Genomic DNA, 18398 nt, shown 5'->3' with positions numbered 1-18398 from the left:
CTCATCAATCTATAATAGGGTTTTGTAATAACAATAACTTTAGTTTTAGTTTCGCGAAAACTGTTCAAGAAATAAATAAAAAAATTGGTTATTTAAGGAAAACGTCTATAAAATCACAGCGGTAATAAAAATAAGGTTATATTTAAGCTTCGGTTATTTAACTATATTTTGTTGTAACCACAATATAAAAAAAAAATAATGGATAATTATTTACTATGCAATTCTTTCTGAATAAGTCTGTGGCACTCGAAGTAGATTAAATATGTGGAAATTGTCTCTATGTTTTTCTAGCCATAGATAAAAAACTTATTGAAATATTGGCGATTTGAAGGGTTGGTTGTTGCATCATCGCTTAAGGTTAATATTGTTCATTTTTATTGCAAAAAATAAGACAAAATACTAAATAAGTGCAATAACAAATGTCTGATACCTAATAATTGTTCTGGTATTAAAATTTCAGACAAAATGACTGAGAAATTGGTTCCCGTTGTAAAAGCCGAGGAAGAAGAGGAGGAAGAATTAGTGGATCCTCAGCAGCAGCTCAGGGTACTATTATTGTATTTCAATAATTAATCTATAAATTCTATAGAAATACTAATTTCCGATATGAGGCATATGCTTGATGACAACTATAACCTTTTAGTGCAATAAATAAATAATTGGTAACATAATATGTTTAATGCATGAGTTCAATATTTAATATAATTTACAATTTTGGGTTTTGGACACAGGAAACATTTTGTCATCCCTTGTATCACCTTAAAAACTGTTTTGAGGTATATCAGCGGTGCTGCTCAAGTAATGTAATTCGCACCCTGAAAATCGTGTGGCCTACTTTGCAGGCGATATGCTTTATATTGGACTAATATGTTTCACTTTTAATGAATAAAACTCAACCTTACCATACCAATTGTTTTGCATGCATTTAGTATTTAAATTTCGACACCTCGGACTAAAACAATTACATCTTATAGGAATGTCTATGTGATGAATATTTGTCAGTGTGGTCCATTTAAGTGATAGACTTAAATCATATATTTTCAAATTCTGTTTAAAGTAATGGTTTATATAAGAATGAAAGATAATTTTTATAGAAGCATTATTTTTGTTCAATAATAGAATACAAAAAGTAAGCACCCGCTGCAGTTATATTGCTGCCTGTGAAATTTATTATGCATTTTCTTTTTCGGAATTACTTTATTAATATTAATATTTTTGTCTTGTAGGAATCCAGCAAGACATGTTTAAGAAATTTTGAGGTTTTTCTTTTAATATTTTCTTAGTTATATAGATTGTTTGGTATTTAAAAGTATTTAGGTGGTAATTTAGTTTATTTTACTTAGTAGAATGAAATTAGAACAAACAACTAAAATGAATTGTGTTTACAGGATGTCTGCTCGCAAAAACCAGATGCCCAGAACCTTTGGGCAAAGTACCAAGAGTGTAATGACAGAGTTAATTCCCGATCAAAGACAACAGAGACATGCGAAGAAGAGCTGATTGACTACATTCATGTACTCGATAAGTGCGTCAACAAAGACCTCTTCAAAAGGCTTAAGTAATTTATTGTTAGATGTACCGTGTTGCCCAAAAATATATTTATTATTTAACACCTTGCAAATTATGTTGGCAGTAGATTCCTGTTTTTTTTTAATGTTTATTAGATCAATTTAAATGTAGCATTTTTCTGTAAATAAATCTATTAATTTTATCTGCAGTTTTATTTTTTTTAATTTCAATATACTAAGGCATGACATGTTAACAGAAAAGTACATAAGAATATTTTATTGCAGCAAATAAAAATATTTTGTTCAAAATTATACAATACATTCGGAATGTTGAATCACAATTTTATAAAACCACAAGTTAAAACACATCACAGACTGAAGATGTTGAAACATTTCGAAAATAAATGAATAAATCTTAATTATTTAATTAAGATTTATACAAAGAATTTTTACAATTTTTTAACCATAAATGATAAAATCAGTTTATCATTCTAGCAACACTGGGAAATTAATTTAAAAATTCTTCATAATAAATATTTTTTTAAATTCTAAAAGCCTTGTTTTAAACAATTATAATTCTCCGTAAACATTATGAACACTTAAACCTACTTAAGAGAACAAAAAGCACATTACTTTGGCGTATTAAACAATATCCATAAATATAGGTTTCGTAAGAACATAAGCTTTTTTTGTGACAAAGCAATAACTTAATGTAGGAGTATAATAAAACATATTACTTATAGTCAGAATTACATTAACTTACTGACATAGAAAAGTCAATAATTACAATCTAAAAAAGCCATTTGATGTGACACATACCAATTATATTATCATAGATTTATCAATATGACAAGGAATATACTCTGTTCCAAATAAAAACTAAAACATTGTATACAAAATATACGCGCCATCTTTTACTCTAAATTTTAAATACATATTTATGAAAAAAAAAATTATATTTGCCTATACTATGTATAATTTGACAATCTTCTTTTATAATAAAATTTCTCTCCACTGTTACACAATTTCAAAAAAAAAAAAAAAAAATCAAAAGAAAGAAAAGTTAAAAATATTATATTAGCAGATTTTTTATATAACATATATTAGTTTACAAAGTTTAGTCTACATTTGAAACAGATTATAAAGGTGAGGATAGATTAGAGCATTTATTAAGAGAACAACGAGCCACTACATGTTCTAATGTGAACCACTTTCACCACCACACATGCTTTGGAAACTGATTTTATCATATAATACATATACCATTTATATGAATGTTACATTATATAGAAATGCTTGAGAAAATCATCATTAGCTCACTATTTGTCCCTACTGAGTAGCTCGGAGCCTACCCTAAGTTAAAGGTGACTAGGCCATAGTCTACCTTGGCCCAGTGTGTGTTGGTCTTGAGATTGTCTCTAGTGTATATCCGCCTTCACAGTTCTTTATATTTTCATTTTTCTTTACCTTTGGTATGTGTCACAACTAAATGATTCTGGTACAAAATCGCATAACATTAACCGACTGGCATGTCGTATTGCTATCTCTGTTTAGTCAAAGATAATGTAAGGGATGACAATAGCGTCATTGTTCTGTGACGTAGTGACACTAACTGGCTCCCACTTGCAGTACGTTGAAACAAATCTCACAGACTCGTTGACTCTTGTTCAGACCAAACTTCAGTATGGGCACGTCCTGGTTGGAACATTTATTGCACAGCATCCGACCGCAGTGTCGACTAGAGGAAATCATTTTAGTAAATACATTAAAAACATAATTAAAACGACAATCAAGTGTAGAAATTAAAAGTTTTCACATGGCAATACTGATTAATAGAGCTAGATCGATGGTATTTTTTTATGTATACGGCTTTGAGGCTTTTGGCCATTTTTGAGATGACTTAAATTACTTTTTTTTCAACAATATGACTTCACGCCCGTAACCCAGAGGGGAAGTCAGAACCCAAAGACCTCCATTTGAGACGGTCCCACGCTAATCTCTGGCTTCTTCAATTGATTTTCAAGGTTGCTATTTTATAATCTATGCGGATTCCAATATACCATAGACAATATTTTTGTTTCTTTGCACAGTGTTACAATCATTTAATTTCTCTTACCAGTGATGTTTTCTCATGGTGAGCGTGAACTTAGTGCCGCACTCCTGACACAGGTCGCTCTCAGCCCAGGGCGCTTCAGACGGCAGCGCGTCAAGTAACCGATGCAGAAGTTGTTTTGTAGCCACCTGTATAACAATGATCATTTCACAAATAACTACAAGACTAAGGTATGAGTACAGTCAGCGTCATAAATGTGTATACACCTATAAAACTTTAAAAGTATAGGATTCAAAAATAGGTATATACGAATTTGTCAATAACATGTTACCATGGTCGGAAGAATACGCACTGCTGTGTGTATACAAATTTATGCACCTGACTGTACAGTGAAGGTTTTTGTAGCTTACTCATTTTTGTGAAATGGACGCTGCATTCTTGACGCTGATTATGTAATTGGGTCATAAGAACATATTAACGAAACTATATCTCTTATGGTTACAGTTTGTATCAAATTTGACCCTACATGGAATTAGCCTAGGCCATGGCCTTATTTTTAAAATTTAAGGCAGCATACAATTGTAAAGAAATGGCAATTTTAAAACATATATTTTAGTAATATTACCTGATAATTAAAAATGGAGAGACCATCCTTGTTCTCTTGTGCTAGACAAGCTCCGGCTCGGACTAACACCCTGCACATGGCTGCTTGCCCGTTCATATACGCTAGGAGTAATGGCGTATTACCCTGTTACATTAAATATGTCATATTACACTTTAAATGTCATTAGTATAAGTGCATATTTATTTTAGTCCGGTAGTTCACCTGTAAATCAGTTTTGTTGATAGGATAGTCAGGCATAAATTCTAAGAATATCTCGCAAATTGTCGCCGCGTTGTCCTTTTTGCACCAGCATAATTCGTGTAGTGGGTTGCGACCTGCGAAAAATGTTTTATTTGATAAAATTATTTATGTTTATGAAATAAATAAATTTGTGGCCATTTTTACCGCAATCAATTCAATTTATTTCATAAAAACATTTTTACTAAAAGTAAAGTACTAGAGACAGCCGTCACTATTTCCTTGAGCTTCAGTACGACTCCATCTAGCCTAACTCCTACGTTATTGTCCACAAGAATAACCTCCATATGCCGACACCGAGGTAACGTCTTCTCTTATAGTATGTATAATAAGATATACTGTTATTTAGATACTTAATACATATTAGTGGTACTTAATACATATCAGGTGGCCGATCGCTCGTTTGCCACCTTGATATATAAAAAAAACGAAATGTCAACAATAGTGTGTATGACGTAATTGTTTATCAGTATAATGAAAGTGATAGTCTTGAGCTACGTACACTTATGACGTCACAGGTCGCGTTACCTTTAAGATTAGTAGCTGCGGCGTCAATATCAGAGTCGGCGAGTAAGGCGCGCGCGGCGGCTGCGTGTCCCTCGCGTGCGGCCACGTGCAGTGCGTTGTCACCCCGCGCGTCCGCCGCCCCGCACTCCGCGCCCCCGCTCAGTAGTGCTGACACGATGGCCGCGTGCCCGCCCGCCGCCGCCACGTGCAGCGCTGTACGTCTGTCACAACTTCATCTTACTGCATACTGCTGGCAATACTTGTGTACAGTTAGGGTATTTCGCGGTGTTCCACTTACACAAAATGAGATTAACTTCACCCTTCTTACAATAGCTAATTAAATGGTTGTGAATTGTACAATCACAATAGTTGTATACTACTGAACAGTCTTTTTATCGTTATCTTAACATGTAAAAAACCATTAAACAACTGTCGCTTTTGGGGGATACACCGAAAAATTGCCCGATAGTACATATCTATTTGTATTGCAGCTACAGTCTTCTAACACTATTTTATTGATGAATTATAATCTAGTTTTACTTATGCCTATTGACTACTAGGGCTAAATAAGTTAGTAAGAACATATGTTAGGTACTTTTCAGCGTCTCTATCGTTAGGTCTAGCGCCTGCGAGCAGCAGACTACGCAGCAGCAGCTCGTTGCCGGCTGCAGCTGCGAGATGCAGCGGCGGGGTGAGGCGGCCATCCTGCACACGCGAGTTCACGTCTACCTCCACCGACAGCAGGAACATGACGCTCTCAACGTCGCACGCCTGGATCGCCACGTGCAAGAAGTTGCGACCCTTCTTGTCTACCTATAACAAGTACAATCGGAGCCGGTTTTAGTGCTACTAGCGCCCTGGGCGAGAGTACTACGGCGCCCCCTTGCGGGAAATAAAGTTACTTGAGACTCTATTGGCGCCCCTTTCTGTCCAGCGCCCTGGGCGATCGATCAACCGTACCCTACCCTAACACCGGTGGTGAGAACACATAAATCTATACACTAAAAGGTAGACGAAAATTTGATTACTGTCACGCATAGACCGACGTAGAAGTAATTCCTGGACCAAGCCAAGACCCCTATACAACAATGGCTTTAACTAAAAGTAGTAGAAAAAGCGTAAATTAATTTTAATTTTAGCACATACAATGCCACTGCTACTTTTTCCGTATTAAAATGAATTCGCCACGAAAGTGTTACGACAAATAATCATGTCTTAGGAATAATTTATTTGTTTTCTTTTTTAAATTGTCATATTTTTAATCAAACGTTACCTGTTCTGCAGCTGAAGGATTCTTCTCGAGTATAGCTTGTGCCGCCTTGTTGTTCCTGGCTGTGAGGGCGGCGGCAAAGGGAGACACGCCCTTGTTGTCTCTGGCGGAGAGATCGATGCCGGGCTGAGACAGCAGCAGGGAGATGATGCCCGCGTGCTGGTTCTCTATAGCTATATGTAAAGGTGTCTTGCCCTCCGCGTCTTTACTGTTTATGTTGGCGCCGTGCTCCAGTAGAGTCTGCAAATTATAACACGTTCAATGCTCATTTGCATTTGCAAGTTTTAGATGGTAGCACTGAATGGGTTAGGTGTGATGGAGTAACAACTTATTTTGTATATTACATTAGAGTTTTAAGTCATTCGTATTAAATTTCCATCTGTCCAAAGTCGTCATACTAATATTATAAATACGAAAATTTGGATGGATAGATGTATTTTTCTACGTATCTCCAAAACGGCTTAACAGATCTCGATTAAATTTGGCACAGATTTAGAAAATAGTCTGGGAGAACAGATAAGGTACATAAGTAAGTTTTTTTTTAATTTCGCACGAACAAAACCAAGGGCAAAATCAAAAGTTAATGTAGACATGATCCCAATAATTGAAGGGTTAGCTCGATTGTTTTGGTGGTCCTTCGAGTCGGATTTAAAGTATCGATTTGAGAAACATATGAACATGATATGTTGTCCTGGTACCTGTATGACGTCAGAGAGTCCCCAGGTGCAGCAGAGATGCAGGGGCGTGTGCCTCTCCGCGGCCAGGTCGGCGCCCTCCCCGCCCGGCCCCGCCCGCCGCGCGCACTCCACGTCGCACCCAGAACGGATCAGGAATGTCGCTAATGACTCCTTGTTTTCGTCTATTGCCCTGGTATACAAACATTTCAAATTAAACAATAATCTTCCTAACATTGAATTGGCTTTGGCAGAGTAGAGGATGTTGAGGACAGGGAAAAATCCCCTTTCTATACGTTTCACCTCTGTCAAGCAACGCAACCTTCTGACTGGAAGGTAGCTTTGGAATGTTCGTTTGACACCTTGTCATACAACAAAAGGGTCTTAACAGACAGACGGACGGACAACAAAGTGATCCTATAAGGGTTCCGTATTTTTCCTTTCCTATGAACGGAACCCTAAAAACCACACTACCTTGATAATAAGTTGAAAACTATAATATAATTAGGGTATTGTTGGTTTAGATATGTAACAAGAGTCACGTACTTATGTAATAGAGTTTGCAAACATCCATCAGGTCCGGGTCCCCAACAATCTGCGTCCGCGCCATTTCTTACCAGTATCTGTTAAATACACAATTTTATACAAATAAATATTACGGGATCAGTCTAATAATTTGAAGACATGCTAACCTTTTGTTGCTTGTTATGCGTGTTCTCTTTTTTTCTTACAGAGAATGATTGAGATAACTATATATGGATAGGCTATAAGCCGTGGTATTTTGTGCCTATTTGATTTTCGCCATTTTGCCATTCAATCCAAAGTGATTGCATAACGAATATCATAAATGTATGCAACTGACATGTGTCAATCACGTGACTTAACAAAAGTTATCGTCAAATCTGTACATTCTTTTTAAAGTTGGTTATTTTCAGCGAATGAACTTTGTTTAGGAGAGGAGCAAGTGGTGTATGTGTGTGTGGTAATGTACTGACACTAGCGACTTCCTCCTGTCCGGAGTCCAGCGCGGCCCAGAGCGGGGGCACGCCGTGCGCGTCGAGGCGGCTCATGTCCACCCCGCGCACACACAGCGCCTCCACCACCAGACCCAGCCGGCAGTGGATAGCCAGCTGCAGGGGAGTCTCGCCTGCCTCCGTCCTGGATATCATCAACATCATCAGCTCACTATATGTACCCACCGAGAGTCTCGGAGCCTACCCTGAGTTAGGGGTGATTAGGCCATAGTCAACTTAGTTTAGTTTGTAAGGATGGATAGATGGATGTTTGTTAGAAGTTATCTTCAGAACGACTGAACGGATCTTGATGAAATTTTGCATAATTATAGAACATAGCCTGGAAGAACACATAGGCAACTAATTTATTTAATTCCACGCAGACGGAGTTGCAGGCGACAGCTAGTAATAAATATTGCTCAAGGAAACAACAATCGCGAGTGATCAGAAGAGTGGAATCAAGACGTGTTAGTCAAAAATTGTCTAATAAATGATTGACAGTCAAACAGACAATTTTTTTTTCTCTTTATTTTTTTTAGGGACTTTTGTTCTTTTGAACATGTCAGTCCCATAATCAACAAACACATAATCAATCAAGTTAGGAGCTAATTACAAGACTACAGTAAACTATACAAGCAAGAGATATAAAATTAAAAAAAAGCAATGATAATAACAATAATAAGAAATAACAAACAAAAATATTTACACTTAATTACTATCTATAAAACAGACAAGATGAACTAAACAAGATAAAAAAACCTTTCCTTTTAAATCGATTTAGGTACTTAATAACAATTAACTTACAAAGCGTCCATATCAGCTCCCTGGTCCAGCAGATATATGGCGATTCTAGAATCTTCTTCCACAATAGCTTGATGTAACAAAGTAAAGCCTTTACCGTTACGGACATTAGGATCCGCTCCGCCCTCGATTAATGGTTTCACGAGGTTTTTGTGTCCTAAAAAGAAATTACACAAAACAATATAAAGAATGCAAAATAGCAAAAAATACAGAAAAATTTTTGAATTTTTCTTTCATAGCGACATATTTTGGGTAGACAAAGTTCATAATGTAACTGAGAATCTGCATTTTTGCGTTACTATAAAATATTTAAGACACTATATAAATGATCCGAAATCCGTAAAATATTTAAAATCTTACTAATATTATAAATGCGAATGTTTGGATGGATGGATGGATGTTTGTTTGAAGGTATCTCCAGAACGGCTGCATGAATCTCGTAGAATTTTGGCACAAATGTAGAACATAGTTTCGAAGAAAACATAGGCTACTAATTAAGTTTTTTATAACCATAGTTTAAATTCAATTTAGTTGTTCTCTCAAAGTAATAAAACTTACCTTCAGTAAGTGCCAGACTAACAGGAGTGTCGCCCTCCGAGTTTTTCATGTTCAAGTTGGGCAACAAGCTGACATTGGTGCGATCTGTGGCGGGCATGTCTCCCTTCTCTATCAACTTCTTGTGCTCTAAGATAGCCAGCACTGAACCTTCGTGGTTGTTCAACACCGCCAAATGCAAAGGAGTTTGTCTACAAATAGAACAAAAATTAAACAGTACTATAATGAATATGTTTATCGCTGGCATTTTTTAAAAATATCGCAATCGAGTTTTATTTACGAACACATTTATGAAAATTTTATCATTTTCTAGTCCTTCCCTTTCCTAATTTGTTTATATCTCACACTTAAATAAAAAGAACATCGTGAATTTGTTAATTAAATTTTATTTGCGAACACTTTTTTTCAAGTTCTATATTTTTCCCTTTATGATTTTCTCATCCTTTACTTTCATTATTTGTCCATATCTCTAACTTTATCGAAAAGACATAAAAATAGATAATTTACTGAGCATTTTAAGAGCAGGTGCTTAACACAATAGGTTAGTTAACACTTTGAGTGCTACCAAATCGTAATGGCATAGGCAATTTTGACCTATATTGTCTGTAATTTAGATTCTCGGACCTGTAAACAGTATCCTCCTGTTCTCCATAGGCAGTCTGCAAGTTGTGTCGTGCGCCGTGCTCCAGTAGAGCGGCGGTGAGTCGCGTCAGTCCACTGGCGCAGGCGGCGTGCAGTGCCGTCACGCCCGCCTCGTTGCCGTGGTTCAAATCACCATTCAAATGAGATACGAGGAACACTGCGGAGTCCTATAATAGAGATAATAACTACTCACGTCTGTCAATCTTACTAATATTGATATTATAAACGCGATTGTGTGGATGTATGGATGGATGTTTCTTAGGAGATATCTCCAGAACGACTTTTTTTTAATTCAGCCTTGACGAAATCACGGGCGACGGAAGTGTGGAAAATAAAAAATAATGCGTAGCTTATGTGCTATTCCAGACGGTAAATATCGGTGCCAAATTTAATCCGAATCCTTTTAGAGTTTGGGATTACTGTGTAAAAACCTCCATCTATCCATCTAAACATTCGCATTTGTCATTAACTTACCTCAAACCATCCTTGAATCAATATATGAAGCAGACTATCACCAGATCCAGAATACAATGGATTCGGTTGACATCCTTTTTCTAGAAGTTTGGCAGCGAATCCTCTTTCAATAATATTCTCCGTTTTCCCTTCCACTGGGTCTTCAGTAAATGCGTTTTTATTCGTCACTGGTGTATCGAATGGATTAGAACCGTTCATTACTAAAGTTTCACTAGATGAAATCGAGGCTCGTCTATCGTCAACTAAAGCGTAGTACAGAGGTGGATGCTCATCCGCTAAAGTTCGTAGGTTTGTGTCCAAATTGGGTTGTTTTAGTAGAAGATCGAACACTTTTAGATTTCTTGATATAACAGATTGATGTAGAGGTGTGCTGGAATAATAATTTTCCATTTTAAGATATGCTTGGAAGTCTTCTTCCCGCTTATATTAAGAAAATTGGATGTATGGAGGTTCTCTTGCAACATTTCGAGCTGTCATAAAGTTTGAATAACACTATACCAAGTTGTTTACTAAATCTACCCTTAGTACTAAAAGTACGTTAAGATTATGAATGATTTCAAATTATTTGTTTACTTAATTCACATTGAACAAAGATTTCATCTTGAAGGTCGGCGTCAAAAGGTTTTTATTTTATATTTTAGTCCATTTTAGTGGCGATTAACCTCACGATATTACTAAATAAAAGAGAAAACGAAGTTTAATTTAGGACGCACTTGATATTGGTCAGTGAACCTTCAAAAGTTCAGCTCATATCTTAAATTTTAATATTTAAATACAATATTTAATACGATTAAGGTAATAGTAAAAATAAATATAAAGCACCAGGGTAACAGAATTTAATAACTTTCCTATATTCATCGAGCAAATATTTAAATTATGTAATTTAACCTTGGGTTTACACTGTCGAAATAACGGGCTATAATGTTATATTTAATTCACATTAATTTACACCTATTTAAGTGTATTATTTCGTAGTTTTCCTTTATACGTAGAATGTCTGTAATATTTATAAGTATTGTCTACAGGTTATTCGTGAAGATAAAACTCGCCCACACGGATTTACCCACTATCGATGACTAAGCATGGGAGCAACAACCGATTTATTTTATTTGTACATAAAAATATATATTATACATTAGTAAAAAGCTGATTAAAATATAAATAATTTAAAATTGTTTTAAAATCCTTTTGATATATATCATAATGTGAGAAATCAGACTTAATTCGAAATAGCGAAGCGATCGCTGCCCATAGGCGTCTACAATTGCTGATGCGCTGCCTACCTTTAGTCGTCGGAGGAGGGGATGCATAGGTAGGGGAAATACCTTCTTTCTTCCCCTGAAAGGGGACTAATATTACAATTAATTTTAACTTACTATCCCTTTCTATTCTGTCGGTTGATATCCGCGCCTTTAGCCACAACCGTCTCCGCGATCTCTACCATCTGCTCCATGGTGTCAGGTTCACACGAGCTGGATGTTAACGCTGCTATCAAATGCAGGACTGTATCACCTTCCTCTCTGTAACAAGACACGTTAACTATCAGTTTTTATTGTCGATAAACTTGTATGGAAACATTTTGCCATATATTTTATTCTCATTGACAAATAGAGACAGGAAGAATCATACTAATATTATAAATGCGTACGTTTGGATGTATGTTTGTTTGAAGATATCTCCAGAATGGTTGAACGGATGTCTCTGAAATTTGGCATAGATGTAGAATATAGTCACACAACACAAAGGCTACTTAAGTTCTTTTTTTATATGGGAGGACGGAATCGCGGGCGACAGCTTATCATAAATATAAATCACTGCAGTCAAATTCAACGTAAAATAAACATTTTTAAATCGCAGTAAAGCTGTACCTAGTCTTTTGTAATTGAGTGCGCATAAATTTCATGCTAAATGCATTTTTAAACTAATTTGAATTCGAAAAGTGCGCCATTTGTGTATCAAAGTAATTTAGTTAAGTCTGCTGACAATTATTTGTTTTATTCACCTCACTCTTGTTACTTTCAAACAAACATCCATCAATCCATCCTAACATTCGCATTTATAACATAAGTAAGATAATCCACTTACTGTGCGTTTCAGACATCAAAATCTTCTTATAAAATATATTGCCATCCCAGTCATTCATATTTGACAAAACAGAGATAACGATATGTTTAGTATGGTTAATTTATGTATCAGAAACCCACAGTTAATAATACAGACAACCTGCAAACGTGACATTGGTTTCAGGAAGTCGACAATAAGCGATGTCAGTTCGAATTAGTCGGTTATTCGTGATTTCCTCTGTAATTACGATTGTTTTTTCTCGTGTTCACTCAATTGATATTGGAACGATTTACCACTGAAACTAACTTATGGCTAAAACATAAAAGCTTTAATGACTAGCGGTCGCCCACGACTTCGTCAGTGCAGGAAAAATAGTAGCCTAGGATATGCTTGCATGTATCAACGGACTTCCTCTCAAAGTCCTGGCAAAATCAATCCGTCAAATAGTAAAATCAATCAAGCCGTTCTAGAGTTTGACCGAAACAAACGCGGTCATGCGAACGGACAAATAGAGAGACAACTAGGAAGACATTCTATGAATTATCATATTTAAATATTAATATTATTTAAAACTTGGTTTTTTGTTATCAGCAACGCAAATATATATATATATATATATATAGTTATAAAATATGATAGTTTTTTATAGAGAAGGGGGCAAACGAGCAGGGGAACACCGAGGTGTCCAACGATGCCCATGGACATCGCAATACCATAGAAACCGCAGATGCATTGCCGGCTTTTGAGATGGTGATACGCTCGCTTCTTAAAGGACCCTAAGTTGTAGTTGCTTGGAAATACGCCCGAGGACAGACCATTCTACAACGTGGCTGTGCGAGGCAGGAAGATTCACGCTAACCGTAATCTTGTGAATTACCAGCCATCGAGATGGTGTGGATGGAACCTGGTGGTCTGTCGAGTCGTGTCGTCGAGTAGTAATTACAGAAGTAAGATTATTGACTCTTATAAAGGCATCTATTACTACTGATAAGATGCAGTACAACTTGCTACATACAAAATGTTCAATCAATAAGTTAATTCTAGTATAACCGACACGCTACCGAATCGTAAACACATACTTTAAACAAGTATAAACAACTCTATCAGAATAACACTGCATTCTGGAATCGTAAATGTTTATTTAGTGGTTCAATGAACTCATTTTTGAGATGTACTAACGGAGTGCACGCAACTTGTATGAGATGTTACGATCAACACCGTTAGCATACATTTTGCAAATCCGTACGGTAAATGCATCATAATCTTTTAATTACATGCAGCCATATTCTGGATCATAAATTACTTTGCTGTTGTTTCTCGCTGTTACTATTAAGTTATTTTGCAAGTGAAAGTCTGCTATTTAATTTAATTATGGCAAACGATATCTTTGTATTCCTTTGTTTATTGCAAATATTGAAACAATAATGTAAAGATGCAATTAACATAGTTGCCTCTCCTATCTTACATATATTATAAATGCGAATGTTTAGATGGATTGATGTTTGCTTGAACAGAGTCGGGCGACAGCTACTTGTTATAAATTGTAGCAAATCATTACTTTAGTAACTAAAGTAAAAGCATACAGAGACAGTCATTTCTTAACGACTTTAACTAACAGACGTAATTGTACTAACTTTGTTGTGAGACTTGTATCAGCGCCGTTGTCGACAAGGAACTTGGCAGAGAAGGCGTCTCTGGAGTCAACAGCTCGATGCAGTAGCGTGCGACCTCTGGGGCCGCGGGCGTCAGGATCTGCGCAATGTTGCAGCAATGTTGTCGCTATAGATGCGCTCCGACCTCGCAGAGCCAATTCTAAGGGAAGTTCTCCTCGTGGTGACATCGCATTCACTATGTCTGTTAGCTGTAACAAATAGAAATCATAATCGTTAGTGCCCAAATTCAAGTCCTCTTCTTCCGCTTTCCTTATCTAAAAAGGATGGGAAAGAGAAATGGACTTGGCATGGTTGGGAGGTATAGGAAAGTATAATAAAATAAGGAGGAAACGTTTGTTTGTTTGCATTGAATAGACTACGAAACTACTGAATCTATTTGAAAAATTATCTTGTTGTAGTAAGCTACACTATTAACGCGTGGACGAAGTCGCGGGCAACTGCTAGTTATACTATTAAAAAGCTTGTGTCAGTGCATAAATAGGACTTCCGCAATGTCCTCCTCAATCCTGTATTGTCCAGGATTGGTAGGAATTTCCAGTTTACCAACATAATATCTTAGTTATATGCACTTTGGTACAGTTAAGTATTCAACTAGAATTGAATAATATATAGATAAAAGTTTAAACACCTTCGAAACAAAACATACGTAAACAATAAATCAGTTGCATCACAGCGGGCGAGTTGTTAAATAATGTCTGCGGAAACAATCATGTGATTTAGGAACTCAACATTTTAAAGGACTATTCACACTGAAGTAAAAAAAAAGTTAAGATTTTTTACAAAAAGAAAACTTTTTTTATTTATAATATATTTAAATAAATATTGTTCAAGTAAATACTTAAAAAAATCTATACTTAAATAAGTGTAGATTTTTTTGTTTTATTAAATTACAAATCCATCTTGACATAGTCTTAAAAGACGAAACACTTTCAACCATGAGACGTTACGTCTTCGCACGATTGGTCCATTACATTGTGAATGGTTCTTTACAATTGTGTTCGCTCATTGGCGATGCGCAACAATTAGTTGGCGCGTGCTTCCCGCCAAATAGATTATAATTAGGGTTGTCACCTATCGTGCTTGACCCGAATTCTTCAACTATGCTCGGAGCACATTCGAATTACGTGATGTAAGATATCTTTGTAATCAAGGCGCCAAAGATTTAGAGGTTAACTAGTCACAGATTTTTTTTAAACCAACCAGTATTCATGTCTACGTTTTTAGAAGGTTGGCACCCCTGACCACAATGCAGTTGCGTCGGCGCTAAGAATGCGGGGCAGGTTCGCCCTGTCGATACACCACGATGTACCGAAGACCTGATGAATTACAATTGCTGTTTACTTTCACGATTACACAACTAATGTGCCATTTAAGTGACGAATGGTTATCGAGATTGAATTATAGCATCGCTACATTTGGAACAATGTATCGTGAAAAGGGAACGAAGGAATCGATTGTTTTGTAACCACAAATAACATAGTCCCATTGACAAGTAGAATATTTACAACGTGACATACCATTGTCAAAACACATATACACAAATATTGTTGACTATGCTTTCTCAAAAAAAATAGTGTGATAATACGTTTTAGTTGTTATGTCTTTTGTTATTATTTGCAATAGTGAAATACTATCTTGGTACGTTCAGTTGGAATAAATGCATCGTGTCCTTGCAAGCGCCAAGTAATCTTAATTGTCAAGGCAGCAATAAAATATTTACTCACTACGGCATCGTAAACTTATTTTTAGTACTTTTTGCGTACTTAACGTCTAAAATAGATTTAATGGATTTAAAAAAATGTTGCATAAAAATGTTCTTTAATTGTTAAAATGAAACTGTACAGGGTTCTACTCGGGTATCTACTGTCTACAGATTTTTTTAAAATAAAATAAGCGGTCAAACGATCAGCGGGAACACCGAAGTGTTCAACGACGCCCATGGACATGTGGAATACCAGAGGACCCGCAGATGCGTTGCCGGCCTTTGAGATGGTGATACGCTCGTTTCTTAAAGGACCCTAAGTCGTAGTGGTTAAAATACCGCCGAGGACAGACCAAATATATTTTGGAATATAGTTTCAAATTAAAGCTATTTACTTTAATGTTTCATAACATATAACGATTTACTCATCAGTTTCCTTAATTTTACGACAAAGGAAGGAAAAGAAGAACAGTAAGCTGAGTTAACACAATAATAGTCCTGTCCCCGTAGTAAGTACATTATCAAAATGTCACCTGTTTTTCTAGAATATTATTTTCATTAAAGTTCGCTAGCGAAGCCAACTTTTTTTGCTTATCATTTATGTAAAAGGTGTTCATGATTATGCATTATATGTCAAACAAAGTCAGTGACGCACATAAACGTTTGTGTGTAAATTTAATTTAATAATTAACATTACATTTCCATCTACTTATTAACATCAATTAATTTATAAGTTAATATAATACAAAGCGATTTAATATAGACCTTATAATTTTATTAACAACTAGCTGTCGCCCGCGACTCTCGAATAAAAAAAAAACTTATAAGCAGCCTGTTTTCTCCCAAAATATGTTCTACACGTGTGCCAAATAACATCAAAATACGTTTAGCCCTTTCAGAGATACCTTCTAGCAAACATCCATGCATTTATCTAAACATTCGAATTTATAACATTAGTAACATTTGATAGTAATCCGTCATCATCAACTTCTTGACCTTGTCGTAGAGTAGTGGCACCAGGTTTCGATCCACCAAATCAATCTATCTGCCGTCATCTCCGTCATCAGCCACTTAATAATGTCACTTTTCACGCAATCCATTCTTTCCTAGGTCTACCTTTACCGGGCCACCCTACCACATTAAACGGTGAATGTGTCCGAATGACCTTGTACAGAATCTTCAAATTATATGTATAAAAGGTTATATAATAACTAATATAAATTTAATACTCTGTACGTTCACATTGTGTCGGCACTCAATTGATAGATTGTCACGGTCAAGAGCGGCGGCATTGGATATTTACCGGATGATAACATTACAAGTAATTACGTGTAAGTGCGGCCCGATGTTAAATCTGGGGAGCGTACAATGATTTATTTCACACTAACAAATGCCCCTGGATTTGCATGCATTTGTTTCATTGATCGAATGAGAGAATTCTTTTTTTAGTGCACCTTACTTTATGTATGTTACGCATTACAAGTTTCGGTTACATCGTGAACATCTTAGTTTACTTACTAATATTATAAATGAGAAAGTTTTAATGGATGTTTGTTTGTAGATATCTCCAGATCGGTTACATGGATCTCCCTGAAATTTAGCATAGATGTAGAATGTAGCCTGGAAGAATATATAGGCTACTAGCAAAGTTTTTCTTTAATTCTATGCAGAAAGAGTCGCGGGCGACAGCTAGTTGTATAACGGTCATGATTTGAAACAGTGTATATAATTTTTCTATATTCGTAATTGTATTATTAGCGGTCTAATGATTCACATTTGTTACTAAGAATACGTAGAAATACGAGCATGAATCATTTCACTTGTTTATCTTACTTGTTTATGAGGTTAATAAATCGATGTATAAAAACTTAATTTGTAAAACTTATAGGGAATATTAAAACATGTTTCTTGAACGTTTTTATTTAATTTGTCTACAAACAATTGCAGTATAATAATCGAGTTTTAAATGTTAAACCAAGTGACCTGTGTGGTGAGTGACAGTGCTATGTTTCGCAGTACAAGCATAGCTTCGGGTTTTGTTTCAGACCGGTTTGCTTAACGCAATATCTACTGACTACAACGCTGCGATCGACTGGAACAGGAACATACGACTGTAACTTTAGACGCTGCCAAGATAATCATATTGTTATCTCTGTTATACTCTTTATAAAAACTGAAACAAAAATATGTATGCATGTTTAGACAGTGGGAACAGTCGGTCATGACTCATGACTCAGATGTTGTGGTAAGCTAAAGTTAAGTGTAAAAAATCAAGGTCACGCGACGGCCTTTCTTAAACAGTGTACTTCTAGAAATAACTATTATCAAGGTAACTTATATTTAACTTGTATTATGTGGTATTTAATGTTCATTATTCAACATATGTTCATTTATCCGATGTTCTTACGGTGAAGCTAAACAACGTGATGCAACCTGCACATATCTGAGAAGAAATTCGAAGATATGTAGTTGACAGCGCGGTTGACTAAGGCCTAGTCACTCCTAATTTAGGATATGTTCCGAACCCCTCAAAGGACGTATGAGCTGATGATAATTTGTTATTTAAACTAAAGAATTACATATGCATCCTTGAAAATTAA

General features: G+C 35.9%; 2 protein-coding genes across 2 annotated transcripts in view; one reads left to right on the top strand and one right to left on the bottom strand.

Annotated features, from left to right (window-relative positions):
- Positions 1-266: 266 nt before the first annotated feature.
- On the top strand, positions 267-1711 carry LOC106117626 (cytochrome b-c1 complex subunit 6, mitochondrial). Its single transcript, XM_013312005.1, has 3 exons — positions 267-357; positions 461-546; positions 1389-1711. The coding sequence occupies exons 2-3, from the start codon at positions 466-468 to the stop codon at positions 1560-1562; spliced, it is 255 nt and encodes an 84-aa protein (XP_013167459.1). The 5' UTR covers positions 267-357; positions 461-465; the 3' UTR covers positions 1563-1711.
- Positions 1712-2299: 588 nt separating this feature from the next.
- LOC106117763 (serine/threonine-protein phosphatase 6 regulatory ankyrin repeat subunit C) overlaps positions 2300-18398 on the bottom strand; it is a 50159-nt gene continuing 34060 nt past the window's right edge. The window contains exons 6-21 of the mRNA XM_013312185.1: positions 14058-14284; positions 11736-11879; positions 10360-10729; positions 9868-10052; positions 9247-9434; positions 8692-8845; positions 7870-8032; positions 7421-7497; positions 6899-7067; positions 6204-6440; positions 5526-5743; positions 4952-5151; positions 4388-4500; positions 4187-4309; positions 3625-3749; positions 2300-3246 (exon numbers count right to left, since the gene is read on the bottom strand). Of these exons, the coding sequence (XP_013167639.1) occupies positions 3117-3246; positions 3625-3749; positions 4187-4309; positions 4388-4500; positions 4952-5151; positions 5526-5743; positions 6204-6440; positions 6899-7067; positions 7421-7497; positions 7870-8032; positions 8692-8845; positions 9247-9434; positions 9868-10052; positions 10360-10729; positions 11736-11879; positions 14058-14284 (2823 nt within the window). The 3' untranslated portion in view covers positions 2300-3116. The remainder of the gene's footprint in view (positions 3247-3624; positions 3750-4186; positions 4310-4387; positions 4501-4951; positions 5152-5525; positions 5744-6203; positions 6441-6898; positions 7068-7420; positions 7498-7869; positions 8033-8691; positions 8846-9246; positions 9435-9867; positions 10053-10359; positions 10730-11735; positions 11880-14057; positions 14285-18398) is intronic.

The sequence above is a fragment of the Papilio xuthus genome, unplaced genomic scaffold, assembly GCF_000836235.2.
Source record: "Papilio xuthus unplaced genomic scaffold, Pxut_1.1 DF827679.1, whole genome shotgun sequence".
Lineage (NCBI taxonomy): Eukaryota > Metazoa > Arthropoda > Insecta > Lepidoptera > Papilionidae > Papilio > Papilio xuthus.
This window is presented reverse-complemented; position numbering and strand designations above follow the sequence as displayed.

Coding starts and splice junctions, on each gene's coding strand:
- LOC106117626 (XM_013312005.1), top strand. CDS start 466: ATGACTGAGAAATTGGTTCCCGTTGTAAAAGCCGAGGAAGAAGAGGAG. Junction 547..1,388: donor ATCCTCAGCAGCAGCTCAGG/GTACTATTATTG, acceptor TTGTGTTTACAG/GATGTCTGCTCGCAAAAACC.